At 35.7% G+C, this 16,261-nt stretch overlaps 1 protein-coding gene across 1 annotated transcript; it reads left to right on the top strand.

The window, feature by feature from the left end:
- The first annotated feature begins 394 nt into the window (after positions 1-394).
- Positions 395-15,875, top strand: LOC137409157 (mitochondrial fission 1 protein-like). Its single transcript, XM_068095543.1, has 5 exons — positions 395-496; positions 12,212-12,344; positions 13,007-13,086; positions 15,339-15,444; positions 15,545-15,875. The coding sequence occupies exons 1-5, from the start codon at positions 449-451 to the stop codon at positions 15,637-15,639; spliced, it is 462 nt and encodes a 153-aa protein (XP_067951644.1). The 5' UTR covers positions 395-448; the 3' UTR covers positions 15,640-15,875.
- Positions 15,876-16,261: the final 386 nt, after the last annotated feature.

The following is a 16,261-nucleotide window of genomic DNA, read 5'->3' as shown; positions in this document are numbered from 1 at the left end:
AATATCTTATCTTATATTTCTTAACAGTATTGGGTTATTAGTAGTGGGTTATTGCAATATTGCTGTGATAGAATATAGCATTGTGGCCTGTGTCTAATATTAATCATGATACATGATTAAATGCAACTGGGCATGTGTAAGACATGTGACAAAAACAGAAAATTCCCCCGTCACGTGACCAGGTTCTGAGCCACTCCAGTTATACTCGTCCTGTCAAAGACAGGCTACTCTCTCTGGCCTCTCTCCCCTCCCCCTTACAACCTCTCTCCGTGACAGAAAACTCCGAGAGGCAATAACTCTCAAATTAAAAGAAATATTTCTAATAATTAATAAGTCTATTTCATAGGCGACTATTTCCGGACAATGTGCATTTTCGGAAGCTTTTGTTTGCGACCCGTTACATTTGCACGCTGCACCTCTGGATTTTTTTTTGTAAATCTTGACCGACATGGCGTCCATGGTTTTAGATGAAATGTGTGATCCTTCCGACCTCAAGGTATGTTAGATATGTCAGCTCAAGTGACAAAATTGATATTAGGCGCATCAGGGTGCTTATTACAATGCTACGAAAACCCATTACAAGTAATACCGCTGAGAATACTACCATAGGCCTGCTAATGAAATTTCTTTGGGTTGGAAAACTTATTTATCAACTTGAAAGTAAATTAAAGCTGTGAGTCTAAGCCTGCCAACTCTCATGCATTGGGCGTAAGACTCACGCAATCACACTAAAAAAACAATTGATATGCGTGAGATTTTTGCCCCAATTTCCACAATTTTATATGTACTATCATTGATTCATCAATTGCCCCAAAACCAAATAGCAAGCATTGCCCCACTCTTAGGTTGGCAAGCCTGGCTATGACCAATTCTAGAAAAGTTGCTGGTTGTACTAAGTTTTACTTTCAAAAATTTGTCAAAGAAAATCAGTCCTAAACGAGTAAACGGTAGACCGATAATTTTCTTTATAAAAGTAATTGTAATGATTTATTAATTCAATGATTTTTTTAATAAAAAAGAGAAAATAATAAGCTAGAATTAGAATATATTATTTGCTGTTGGCTTGAATGAGTGTGATATAATAATACGTTTGAATATAGCAAGGGATAGCTACTCATGTGTAGAAATCTTTATTAGTTAGAGGAGGAATATGGCAATGTTACACATGTAAATTTCTAGCATATCTATATTGTACTTTTATTGTTATCACATAGATCAACCTGTTAAATTAAATAAATTAGCGCATACGTATAATAAAAGAGAGACAAATTTTACCTCAATGCTTACCTCAGTGCTAGTGATTTGGCTAACACTCTTGATTGCACATGACGGCGATGCTACGCGGGTCGTTGGTGTCATGATGGATGTCATCTTGTCGTGTCTGCCTATCACTTGTAAAAGCATTTTATTCAGTGTGACTCTTTTTTATGCCGTGTAGAACTAGTCTTGTCAGTAAGTTTCAGACAGAACGAGTCTGATTCTGCTACTTAAGGATGATAAGCTCACTAATTAACTCTCTTTTCTGATTTATAGCTTCTAGTCCTTTGTTGGCTGCTTTCACAGGCTTCTTTTTCTGTTTTTGCATTTTCACGATGGTCTAATTATCCTAATCTCGTCCCTTTCTTCACTGGCCGGTTTATGTTACATATACACAGTCTTTTAGCCTTCACTTTATTAAATAAGTTATGGCCTTCAAGCCTAAGTAGAGTTCTGACTATGTATCAAAAATGTGCTATTTTTGACTCAGTTATGCCTTGCATGTTTTTTAGTTTCTAAATTTCATGTCAGCTGGTGTAATTCAACCTAAGTGCTTGTGCCTCTTTTTCATTTTTCCATGATGAGCAAGTTCACAGAATATTGTAAAAGATGTAGGGGCCCTAAGCACATGCATCTGCGACGGCATAATACTTATTGAAATTGCAATCAAAGTTGTCTTACTGTAATATTACGGCTAACATTCCTATCAAAATATCATAGTAATGCATAAACTTTGGTTTTTTTCAAGTAATGTTTTCTGAATATTACATTAAAAGACTTGCAACAAAATTCAAATTACAGTTATTTGTGAACCAGATGGAGTTTCCACTCATAAACACACACGCACAAACACACTCGTTAACACACACCCGCGCACACACACACTCGTATGCAAATATGCCTGTACGCACAAATACACACACAGATTCACAAATGCACACAGTTCCACAAACACATACAGACGCACAAGCACACGCACAATCATATGCACAATCATATGCACACATGCACAAACAGACGCGCGTGTACCTACAGATGCATACATGCACAAACACACATAAAAACATGCACGCACGCGTCTGAACAAACACACGGAAGCACGCACACACATGCGCACACACACACAGGCACAAACACACATGTAAAAAAGGGTGCGCTACATGGTGTGGCACATTATTTGAATTACTGACTTTTGCAAAGATAATTATTATTGAAATGCTTCTATTTGAATAACCATTCAGCAAATAATCATTTACTTATCAGATGAAATATGCTTGGGTAATTTCTTAAAACGGTTGAAATACTGTGAAAAGTAATTGCCCGGTTTGTCTTAAAGGTTGCAACAAAATTCACAGTACAGCTATTTGGTATCAAACGATTAACCATGTCTTACTCAGCTGTGTTGTAGGTGCAAAATATGTGGAAATGTGATTACAAGCTCTTAAAGGCTAAAAAACGAAGAGGTAATTGCAGCCATCACGATAACGCCGTAGGTTGGAATCCCTTTATTTCGATGACTTACTGTTTTGACATATGATGTTATCACGTGCATTAAAAGGCTCAATATAAAACGTCTTGTAGCACTAGTTTATGACAAGCACTTTGGGTTCTACCGGGAAACCCTTATCAAATATAGATGCTCGCTACTTTACAGTTTCGTTTCAGCTTGGTCTAATCATCTAGTTCTGATCATGTGACCCATACTTTCTGCCAAATGGCACGAAAGATTACTGCAGCATTTTTCGATCATCACTGGTGACCAACAGGCTCATCATGTTAATCAGAGGATGATGAGCAAGCAAGAGGATGATAAGCACTTCTTCGAGCTAAGGTTAAAACATTAAACGAATTTTTACGGTGGGTTATGAGATATCAGTGCTCAAAATGACAGCATTACAATGATGATGAAATAGACGCATAAGGACAATAGACCTGGTTTTATTGAATGTGTTAGGTATATTTGATAAAATATCTCGACTAATGAGGTTGCATGAAAGTGTAAACAGAAGCCGTCCTGTTCAGGTACGTCCAATTTGAGCCGTTTTGGAAAGGGATTCTAATCTACGGTTCTTTTGTGATGGCTGCGATTAACTGTTGGTTTTTGAGCTTTTAAGAGCTTGTAATCACATTTCCACATATTTTGCACCTACAACATGGCAGAGTAAGACATGGTGAATCTTTTGATACCAAATAACTTCAAGGTGAATTTTGTTGCAAGTTAACCTTTAAATAAAATTCAGAAAGGTTCTAATCTTTGTAGAAAAAACAAAGCAATATTATGGAATCCTGAAAAAGAAAACACGGCGTTTATCAAATCAATGCATGCGCATACCACTGGAAACAGTTCCAGCACTTTTGACGTGCACTGTTAGTTTGCCTCAACGAAGCTGACCTTGTAATTCATTACCAAAAATTCAATGTAATGCCTTTTTTGAAATGAGTGTTTCATATTAGGATAAGCTAGATATCTTTCTTTTTGGCCACCAGACAGCTCATCTCATGGTGGTACCAGTGTGAAATGTTAAGAATATTCATTTTTATCTACGAGGCGCGCATTATTCTAGTCCCAACATTGTATGTCGGTTCAACTGTTGTAGAATCATCATCTCTATTTGTATCACCAACTTTTCTTTCACCTTGTAGGGTTTTCGATGGTGGCCCATAACCGCCTACTAGCTTGCCAAGCACTTACTACTAAGGAGTTTTGAATTCTGCTAGTCATTCCTGACTAGTAGAAGCTCTGAAATGAAAAAAATGATTTAATTCAAACTAAACTCTGCGGATGCAATAAAGTGTCTGTACATGTGAATTTTTCATCATTAGATGTAAACGTTGAGCGAATATTTGATAGCACATCCAAATCACTTTTCAGCATGTGTTGCCAAAGTTTCTTAAAATGCTGCAGCTTTGTAAATCAACACACATGTACGCAGTCTTCCGCAACATTGTTTGGTTCTACAGTGTTTAAATAATATTACTCATTGCTTCGTGTCTTCCTTTTTAGTTGTGATTTCTTGGATCTCAAGAAGCTAGTGCAATGGTAGTAGTACAATGGTAGTAGTGAAATGGTAGTAGTGCAATGGTAGTAGCGCAATGGTAGTAGCGCAATGGTAGTAGCGCAATGGTAGTAGCGCAATGGTGGTAGCGCAATGGTGGTAGTGCAATGGTAGTAGTGCAATGGTAGTAGTGCAACGGTAGTAGTGCAATGGTAGTGCAATAGTAGTAGTGCAATGGTAGTAGCGCAATGGTAGTAGCGCAATGGTAGTAGCGCAATGGTAGTAGCGCAATGGTAGTAGCGCAATGGTAGTAGCGCAATGGTAGTAGCGCAATGGTAGTAGCGCAATGGTAGTAGCGCAATGGTAGTAGCGCAATGGTAGTAGCGCAATGGTAGTAGCGCAATGGTAGTAGCGCAATGGTAGTAGCGCAATGGTAGTAGCGCAATGGTAGTAGCGCAATGGTAGTAGCGCAATGGTAGTAGCGCAACGGTAGTAGTGCAACGGTAGTAGTCACAATGCCTGATATAGACACGATGACCGATTTCTCTCAGCTGAGCATTTCTCATGTGTAAATCGGTAATGTTTTTCCTTTTCAACTAGTAGCAAAGTATGAGTTGCGATTCTTTCAAACAGAAGATCAGTGGTCAGACAACTTCTCTTAACCTGCTAACAAAAATCCACTTCCTTACGAAAACAGCATCGTTCAGGCTTTTTGCCAAATTAGGTTGAAAAAGATTTTGAACAATTTATAATTATAACAGAGTTATAGTGACAGCGTAGACAGAAGCCATAATGATAAGTGATAAAACTTTAGTGATGAAAAGTTGAAATTCAGTAAAATAGTTGAAAATGCATACTAAAACTCAGCTTCAAGTGTGTACGCTAAACTGTAAGCTAAACTTATTTGAGGTGAATTCAAAATCTATGTTATTCGTACCTCTGTCTTGAAGGTAAGAGCTGCCTACGGTACGTACTGCCATGTTACAATAAAATGTTACATTTTCTTGCAGATCATAACCCCTAAATACAATGAAGTTACTATAGGTAACTATAGTTACCAAGGTTAAAGGTTGACTTACAATAAAATTCACATTACAGTTATTTGGTATCAAAAGATTCACCATGTCTTACTCTGTTGTGTTGTAGGTGCCAAATATGTGGAAATGTGATTACAAGCTCTTAAAAGCTCAAAAACAAAAAACCGCCGTAGATTGGAATCTCTTCATTTCGATGATGTAACCATGAAATTTGGCTATTGTCTTGTCACGTGATGTTCTCACGTGAATTGAAATACCAATAAAAAGCTCAATATAAAACTTATCGTAGCACTAGTTTATGACAAACACTTCGGGTTTTACCGAAGACCCGTATCAAATATAGATGCTCGCTACTTTACAGTTTTGTTTCGGTTTGGTCTAATCGGCAAGTTGTAATCTGATCATGTGACCCAATACTTCGCAAATAATTTTTGCAGCACTTTTCGATTATCACAAGTGACCGATAGACTCGTCATGATTATCAGACAATGATATGTACTCCTTCAAAATAAGGCTAAAAAATTAAACGAATTTTTACGGTAAGTTATAGGATATCACTACTAAAAGTGACAGCATTACGATGACGATAAAAAAGACGCGTAAGAACAATAGACATGGTTTTATTGAATGCGTGAAGTATATTTGTGAAAATATTTCGATGAATAAGGTTGCATGAAAGCGTAAACAGAAACCATCTCTCACAGCTACGTCACATTTGAGCCGTGTTGGAAAGAGAATCCAAACTACGGCGGTCTCGTGTGGCTGCGATTTTCTGTTCGTTTTTGAGCTTTTAAGAGTTTGTAATCACCTTTCCACATATTTTGCACCTACAACCCAACAGAGTAAGACATGGTGAATCTTTTCATGTCAAATAACTGTAATGTGAATTTTGTTGCAAGGCAACCTTTAACATACTATTTTATTACTAATTTTTAATATGTACAGTACTTACATAAAATTTTGTTGATTTTTACAAGCGGATGTTTGCATTATATAATTACTACGGATTCTATACCCCCCCCCACATACGGTTTTAACACTATATGATGCCAGCTCTGGAACGGATCAAAATCGTATCGTGAGGTTGCACTGTATTTTATATCCAATCAAACCACTTAAATATCGCAATTTACTTTTGAATCCAAAATGGTGGCACATGGAAAAACTTTTTACTTCAGCTTGAAAAAGTGACGAAATTTATTGTAAAATTTTGAGATTTACTTGATATAATAGTTTCTCAAATTTATTCTAATACAAACATGGATATGGCGGTACCTACAGCGGTTACCTAGGTTACAGCTTTATAAACTTACCAACCCAAATGTTGCAAAACTTGTATGTATGCTCACTGTTCCATATGGCTGAGCTTTATGGATTCGATATATGAATATTAAAGCCAGTACAGTTATATTTTGTACGGTTTGTACGGTGTTTGTGAGAAAAGATACTCCATAGGTTTTATTCTGCTTGCAAGTTGTAAGATTATTGCAAAATTACAGTGGACCCCCATACGACATTAATTCGTTCGGGTGTTGGCAACGTGAGGCGAAAATGTCTGTTTCCGGTTTTGTTTTCACCATATCATAATAAATAACGCTGAACTGAGAGAGAGCGAGCATCTCATTTCTTTCAGGCATTGTGGGAGGCGTTTCGGCGATTAGCAAATCAGCATCTTTGTTTTTTTTATGTATTCAGCAAACTGACTGCCAAATCTTAATTTTGGGAGACATTTTTGTTGATGTTGTATGGCAAACAAAATACACTATTCTAAACAAAATGTCGTATGGTTGGGAAGAAAAAACAGCATGCGTGACATCAAAGGCATAAAAACCATATAATAGGAACACCGTAACCCTACAGTGCACTGCATTTTTAATAGCAATGAAATAAATGCATTTGATTTTGGTTTTGCTGTGATGGACCATTCTTTGATGTACTTAGTAACAACTAAACTGTAAACATTAAACCTCACTACAAAAAATCAGATGTTAAAAAAGGGCATCTCCTGATTGAAGTTATTGTGATATGCTTTTCTGGCTAATGCCTTGTATTGAAAGTGAAGTATTTAATTTTTAGTTCAATTGAAGTTTCTATTTCAACTAATGAGGTGGAGTGGGTAAACAGTTAGTTTACATAAAAGTATATTGTCAATGCTAATACCAGGGCTATGTCTAATCTGTATGCATGTAACAAATTAGACAGAAGATAGAACAATTTATATATATATATACACTAGCTGTGCCACCCGGCGTTGCCCGGTAATAGAAGAGTCTTTGGACAGAAAATTGATTTGTATTTAACATATAACAACATTTGCCATTCTAACTTTCAAACTACATATCATGAGATAAGTGTGTCGCGTAGTTGAAATAAATTAAAAGAGAAATAAAAACAACTGTAAAGGTTTTAAAACTTTGTCAAACAACTGTACCTTTCCAGCTAGTGGCCTGGCATATTGCCAATGGAAACTCCACTAAGCTAGTTAATAAGGTTAGGCTTCCAATGACAGTCAGAATTCCATGAAATTCCATGAAATTCCATGAATTTGAGTTTTTATCGTTGTACAGCTCAGCTGTTCTAATAATAGCTATAGCCGGATTTCCAACAGACAGATATACGGACTTTGAGAAATATATACATTTGTATATGTACACTAGAAATTCCACTGTCATACAGCCCATGACCAAAGTGATATTGGAAAAAAGAAAGGGTACTGATGGTTGAGAATATTAGCAGTCAAATGGCACTGCAGTGCAATAGGATAACTGCAATGGTAGCTGTAATGTACTGGGTGTGGGTGTTATTATATACAACAAACAGCAATAATGAAAGGAAAAGATGTTTATATTTTCCCTCTGCAATAGGAGAAATGCAATATTGGCCAATATTAGAAGTAAAATGCACTGATATTATTAGAATAATCAATATTATTAATATAGTAATAATAGAAAACCAATGCACAATTTTGTTTACATTTCAAAACGTCATAGCTAACAATATCGAGAAGTTGTGGTATTTATATAGATTTTTAGAAAATTTATTTAAAAAGTGTTTGGTCATGACAAACAGCAATAATGAAAGGAAAATATTATACGTTTATATCTCTCCCCTGCAATAGGAGAAATGCAATGTTGGTCAATATTAGAAGTAAAATGCACTGATATTATTAGAATAACCAATATTATTAATATAGTAATACAGCAATAATAGAAAACCTGTGAGCATTCACACGTCTGGAAGATTTCTGCAAACTGCAGCAAAATAAAAGCTGTTATAAAAGTGTCATAAAGCTGTAGACCTAATCTACTGTAATGTATGTAATTCAACAACAATAAAGAGAAATATGTTTATTATAACTCTGAAATGCAAAATTAGAAGTAAAATGGCAAGCTACTGTGTACTATACACAGTTTGAAAGTTGGTTGCGTTGAATGTAGAATGGTTTTGATAGCGATCTTCAACAGAAAGCGAGTATGAGCATTCACACGTCTGAAAGTTTCATGCAAACTGCAGCAAAATAAAAAATGTTCTCGTCATAAAGGGGCGTTGCAGTTCGGCCCTAGCTTGTACATAGGTTGTAAAGTTTTTGGCTAACGTTTTAAAAAATGAAACCTTCGGTGATTGGACAAAAAAACATAGGCTGATAAACTGTGTACCACAATTTCGTACCTATAAATCGGTCAACACCTCAAATGGTCTACGTTTATTACAGAAACCTTTGAATAAATTCGATTACAAGTAAACAATGCCATAGACTGGTGAAATGTGCACGTTATTTTTTCGTGAAATGCGCACGACTTAATCGTTCTATTCTCTGTCGCCAGCCGTTTCAATTTCCGGTCTTAACTTTTATTAAACCAAGCTTTTCAAGCGTTTTGTGACGATTTTAGTCCTAATAAATCTGTCTATTTGTGTATAATCCGATCAGATGGGTAAGTTTCAAGAGATTTTCGAGAATATACAAATACTTGGTAACATATTTAAATAGGCCTATATGTGTTTTGTATCGTTATTATACTTTAACTAATCTACAAAACGATGGTTAAATTTGTTGATGAAATTTTATTACAAGGGTTCGTCTCATTGTTGATGAATAATTTTCGTAAGTTGTGTGCACATGCATTTATCATAAAAATTCCCAAACTTCGCATCAGCTCATTTGGTCGTGGGATAAGATATATATATATATATATATATATATATATATATATATATATGTGTAGATACAGTAGACGCTCTTATAATGAATACCTCCTATAATGTAAATTCCAGATATGTGTAAAGAATTTGCGTTCCCAGTTTTTGCTTTGTATTACGTAAAAAATTCCATATAGCGTAAAGTGTCAAGTCGGGCTAGTTCTCAAATTCGATTCGAATGTTACTTTACATGTATTTTGCCGCACTTGCGAAAAAAAAGACGTGTGTAGAGTGTTATATCTATATATTTCTCAAAATATGTGTACCGTCTATAGCGCACGCTGATTATCTTACCAATACGCCCACGCGTTACGTTGCCCCTGTTAAGGAACATTTTTCGTAAGGTTCCATTACTATATCTGGAGTCAAGGCCAATTTTTCTCACGCAAACAATTATATTATCTCGAGTAGGAATAGACTTGACATTATCTCTCTTTCAGTCAGACAAAGACAGTCCGATATCTCATTTTTACATTTGTATCAGTATCGAGTGGTACCAGTATCGTCGTATTCAAGGTTTTGATGGATAGGTTCTGCTGAAACACTAAACCTTTTTATACGCACACTTCTATCCAACGAATTGTTATTGATAATTAAACATATTCAGGGTTTTTATTTTGTTTTCTCAGTTCGTATTTTTGTATCATTACCAAATCATCTTTTATTGTAATTGTAGCAAAACTGCCTTAATTTAGTTATTGCTAATTATTTCACATTTACATCTAAACCTTTTTTATAGTCGTTTTATTTTTTCTTAATTTATTTGACCTGCACGCAACATTTTCTTCATGATATGATGAAGTTTAAAAGTTGTTTGACAAAGTTTGAAAACCTTTACAGTTGTTCTTATTTTCTCCCTTAATTTATTTTAACTAGAAAAACACTTTTCTCATGATCTGTAGTTTGAAAGTTAGAATGGCAAATGTTGTTATATGTTAAATACATGTTAAATACAAATCAATTTTCTGTCCAAAGACTTTTATTACCCGGGCAACGCCGGGTAGCACAGATAGTCTATTATGTATACAACTTTCGTGACATTCTAATTCGTCGTGACAGATCGTCAGATGTATTGACAAAACAAAGAATAGGATATCTGGGCAATTGTTCATAAATACAAAGGCGATCGATTGGTGCAGGTCTTACATCGTCGGTCTACTAATCCGAATGTCACAAATTGGGAGTATTGCCGAAAGTTCTCTTTTTGCTAACCTTGACCCCTGGATACAAATGTTGACGAACAAGTAGTACCACTTTATATAGTAAAAAATTTTGTTAATAAAACAATTGCTGTTTTTCTTTATTGTAGACATATAAAATATTTGTTATTAGATTTATGCAGAATGGACGTTTCTGTTTATAAAAAATAAGCAAATCGCTGTGAATGAACATCGGAGATGTGCGCTACTCATCAACTTATTGTAAAAAGTTACTGCAATCATGGTCTATAAAACCAGTGAGATTGATCAGAAAAATGAGAAAAGTTGTTGATGCAAACCAATAATGCTGCAGTCACAGTACAGCCCACAAATTAAAAGAGTTTAGTCAAATTGAGTTTGGAAAGATCTTGGAATGGATTAGGCCATTTACATCTATTTTACTGTTATTATGGCATAAAATCCTTATAACATAAACCTTCCTGGAACGGATTATTTACGTCGTAGGAGCGCCTACTGTACACATTTTTTTTCAGAGATTGCCATAAAAATCCTCTGAAATATAGGTTATCTTCTGTCTTATTTCTACAACTTTCCATCTCTAGTTCGTCTATAAAAAATTATGGTTCATATGCAACCAGGCTTTAGAGTTTTGCAAGTTGTGCAAAAACGAACTAGGTAAAAAATCTAATGCTTATGAGTCTTTTTGTGTATAAAAATCTATTTTACATTCCTCAATTTAATACCTGAATTTTTTATAGAATATATGCGCCTGATTAATTTATGAGTCAACTATTTAAAGGTTGATGGTATTTGGTAGTTTGTTTATTTTTTGATAATAGTGGCCGATCTTGTATGGTTAGTGTAAAACAATTGCAGAGCCATTATTCTTACGCTTAAAGCTGCTTTTTTACAAATCATAATTGGTTACTCGATCTTTTTTACAAACCATGATTGGTCACTCGATCTTTTTTACAAACCATGATTGGTCACTCGATCTTTTTTACAAATCATGATTGGTTACTCACTTTCTTGTAGTAAGCTGTAAGCAACTGTTTCAACATCTATTAGCCATTGAGAAATGACTATAAATTTTCTTTGTTGACTGGAAATAATGCTGTCAATGTTTTCATAGTATGGTAAAACACAATAGGTGCAACTGAAAAATGCAGATGTGAAAAAAATTACAGGCATTTTTGAAATGGAAACTGTAGTTGCATTTTTCTCTGATTTATATTTGAGTACTTGTCAGGCTTTGAGCCATAACTTTTGGCTCCTGGCCTTTCAAAAAAGAGATTAGGCTTTCAGAACTACTAAAAGATGCAAGTGATAAATTTGGTCAACATTTTTGGTTTTGTGGTGATAAGGCTCATATTTGCAACAACAGCAATAGTTTTGTCATGCAAAGAGAATCTCGACAGAAATTATCCATGTTTGTCAAGGTTTAAATACGCAAAATGGCAATTACCAAAACTAACTAGAACATAGAGCTGGTGTTTCAGGACAACTAATGCTGAGGTCTTCTCGCTGTTGCCTCTAATCCATCGTCTTTATATTCGTGTTTCAGAGATATGACACCGAGTATCATTTAGCCTTAAGCAGGGGATCAGTGGATGTGAGGACAAAATTCCAATATGCCTGGTGTCTGGTTAGAACTAGAAACAATAGCAATCTACAGAAAGGTTCGGATCTCCTTCAAGGTAAGGATGGTGCAAGGAGGTCATGATATGGTGTGAGTAGATCACGGGATGATGTGAGTAGACCATGAGATGGTGTGAGGAGATTATGGGATGGTGTGCGAAGATCATTGGATGGTGTGAGGAGATCATGGGGTGGTGTGAGGAGATCATGGGATAGTGCGAGGAGATCATGGGATGGTGCGAGGAGATCATGGGATGGTGCGAGGAGATCATGGGATGGTGCGAGGAGATCATGGGATGGTGCGAGGAGATCATGGGATGGTGCGAGGAGATCATGGGATGGTGCGAGGAGATCATGGGATGGTGCGAGGAGATTATGGGATGGTGCGAGGAGATCATGGAATGGTGCGAGGAGATCATGGGATGATGCGAGGAGGTCATGGGATGATGCGAGGAGATCATGGGATGATGCGAGGAGATAATGCTTCCATCTCCTATACTTTCCCTCATCTTCAATATATCTCATAATAAATAATACACTGAACTATGGCTTCAAAACTCAACAACTTTCCACAAGAATAATAGATAGAGAGGCAAGCTTCCATAGTTAGCAGTTTTTCTTTAGCAATTACTGTACATGTACATGCTAAATTGTGGTGTAACTAATTAAGGCCAGATCTGTTCTTTTAATTGGTTAAGTTGTGCCTTCCTTTTTGTTGTAGACTTGTTTCGAAACTCGAACAGTGATGGTGAAAAACGTGACTACCTGTACTATATGGTAGTTGCATGTACAAAACTCAAGGTATATGGAATATCCTTTGCACAATATTATTATTAATAGCACTTTTGTAGCTCTCCGCTGCTCTATCGCTCCGCTTGATATTGCTCTAGTTGATACTTAGCTTTAGTTGGTGATACTTAGCTTTAGTTGGTGATACTCAGCTTTAGTTGGTGATACTTAGCTTTACTTGGTGATACTTAGCTTTACTTGGTGATACTTAGCTTTAGTTGGTGATACTTAGCTTTAGTTGGTGATACTCAGCTTTAGTTGGTGATACTCAGCTTTAGTTGGTGATACTTAGCTTTACTTGGTGATACTTAGCTTTAGTTGGTGATACTTAGCTTTAGTTGGTGATACTCAGCTTTAGTTGGTAATACTTAGCTTTACTTGGTGATACTTAGCTTTACTTGGTGATACTTAGCTTTAGTTGGTGATACTTAGCTTTAGTTGGTGATACTCAGCTTTAGTTGGTAATACTTAGCTTTACTTGGTGATACTTAGCTTTACTTGGTGATACTTAGCTTTAGTTGGTAATACTTAGCTTTACTTGGTGATACTTAGCTTTAGTTGGTGATACTCAGCTTTAGTTGGTAATACTTAGCTTTACTTGGTGATACTTAGCTTTTCTTGGTGATACTTAGCTTTAGTTGGTAATACTTAGCTATACTTGGTGATACTTAGCTTTACTTGGTGATACTTAGCTTTAGTTGGTAATACTCAGCTTTAGTTGGTGATACTTAGCTTTACTTGGTGATACTTAGCTTTAGTTGGTAATACTTAGCTTTACTTGGTGATACTTAGCTTTAGTTGGTGATACTTAGCTTTAGTTGGTGATACTCAGCTTTAGTTGGTAATACTTAGCTTTACTTGGTGATACTTAGCTTTACTTGGTGATACTTAGCTTTAGTTGGTGATACTTAGCTTTACTTGGTGATACTTAGCTTTACTTGGTGATACTTAGCTTTACTTGGTGATACTTAGCTTTAGTTGGTGATACTTAGCTTTAGTTGGTGATACTCAGCTTTAGTTGGTAATACTTAGCTTTACTTGGTGATACTTAGCTTTACTTGGTGATACTTAGCTTTAGTTGGTGATACTTAGCTTTAGTTGGTGATGCTCAGCTTTAGTTGGTAATACTCAGCTTTAGTCGGTGATACTTAGCTTTAGTTGGTGATACTTAGCTTTACTTGGTGATACTTAGCTTTAGTTGGTGATACTTAGCTTTACTTGGTGATACTTAGCTTTACTTGGTGATACTTAGCTTTACTTGGTGATACTTAGCTTTACTTGGTGATACTTAGCTTTAGTCGGTGATACTTAGCTTTACTTGGTGATACTTAGCTTTACTTGGTGATACTTAGCTTTAGTTGGTGATACTCAGCTTTAGTTGGTAATACTTAGCTTTACTTGGTGATACTTAGCTTTACTTGGTGATACTTAGCTTTAGTTGGTAATACTTAGCTTTACTTGGTGATACTTAGCTTTAGTTGGTGATACTCAGCTTTAGTTGGTAATACTTAGCTTTACTTGGTGATACTTAGCTTTACTTGGTGATACTTAGCTTTAGTTGGTAATACTTAGCTTTACTTGGTGATACTTAGCTTTACTTGGTGATACTTAGCTTTAGTTGGTAATACTCAGCTTTAGTTGGTGATACTTAGCTTTACTTGGTGATACTTAGCTTTAGTTGGTAATACTTAGCTTTACTTGGTGATACTTAGCTTTAGTTGGTGATACTTAGCTTTAGTTGGTGATACTCAGCTTTAGTCGGTAATACTTAGCTTTAGTCGGTAATACTTAGCTTTAGTTGGTGATACTTAGCTTTACTTGGTGATACTTAGCTTTAGTTGGTGATACTCAGCTTTAGTTGGTGATACTTAGCTTTAGTTGGTGATACTTAGCTTTAGTTGGTAATACTTAGCTTTAGTTGGTGATACTCAGCTTTAGTTGGTGATACTTAGCTTTAGTTGGTGATACTTAGCTTTAGTTGGTGATACTCAGCTTTAGTTGGTGATACTCAGCTTTACTTGGTAATACTTAGCGATCATTCAAATATTACAATTACGTTTGAGTTAATACTTCTATGGCTTGAGTTGAGCACTAAGGAGAAATGCGATTGAGAGTTAGTACTGTACATTATTCAAACACTCTGTGATTCACATTGTTATTGAATGGATAGCGACTCGCTATATTTCAAATGTTTTAAAATGTATGTATTATCACTATTTCAACTAATTCTAAAAAATTTCAATGTTTGTTTTGTTTTACTTGAGGAATATGAAAAGGCTCTAAAATATGCCGATGGAATTCTTAAAGTTCAGCCTAATAATCATCAGGTCCTGGAGCTCAAGAAAGAGATCGATAAAAGAATGAAAAGAGGTATAAAGTTGTTGACTGATCGGTCTTCCGATTATTGCTCATTCAGCATAGCGACTAGCAACATAGCAACTAGCTTGGTAATAATGGCCATTTGCTGTAGATGGATTAATCGGAATGGCCGTGGCTGGAGGTGCTGCAGCTGTGGTCGGAGCAGGTATAGCTACATTGATTGGAGTTGCCATCGCCAAGCGCTGATCTCTCTATATCTCTCATAAAAAGTATTTTTGCTTTAATTTTTTGTTGTATCTTGAACTAGTCTCGATTAATTTGTGCGCAAAGGCAGCTGGTAATATACATTCTACGCAATGATAATATAACATCTAAAATTATATGCTCATGAAAATATTGTATATTAATTACGCCAAACTCAAGTGTTATATAATATATTTGTACTTTAAATAAAAACATGATCAGGGAGATCAACATTTCTATGAAGCAGCATCATTTATTCAGCTACACGTATATGTAGTCTTTTGCACTATTGAAGGGAAGTAAAGCACTTCAAAATGGCTGTACGCCGAGGTTGGACTGTATATAGCGGTATCCACATGTATATCAAGGTTGGACTGTATATAGCAGTATCCATATGTATATCAAGGTTGGACTGTATATAGCAGTATCCATATGTATATCAAGGTTGGACTGTATATAGCAGTATCCATATGTATATCAAGGTTGGACTGTATATAGCAGTATCCATATGTATATCAAGGTTGGACTGTATATAGCAGTACCCATATGTATATCAAGGTTGGAATGTATATACAACATACACAACGTTTAGAGTGCCTGATAGAAGGAAACTTACTTATAACAT

The sequence above is a fragment of the Watersipora subatra genome, chromosome 1 (genome assembly GCF_963576615.1).
Source record: "Watersipora subatra chromosome 1, tzWatSuba1.1, whole genome shotgun sequence".
In the NCBI taxonomy this organism is placed as follows: Eukaryota; Metazoa; Bryozoa; class Gymnolaemata; order Cheilostomatida; family Watersiporidae; genus Watersipora; species Watersipora subatra.
The sequence above is the reverse complement of the archived record's forward strand: the minus strand, read 5'-3'. Positions and strand labels throughout refer to the sequence as shown.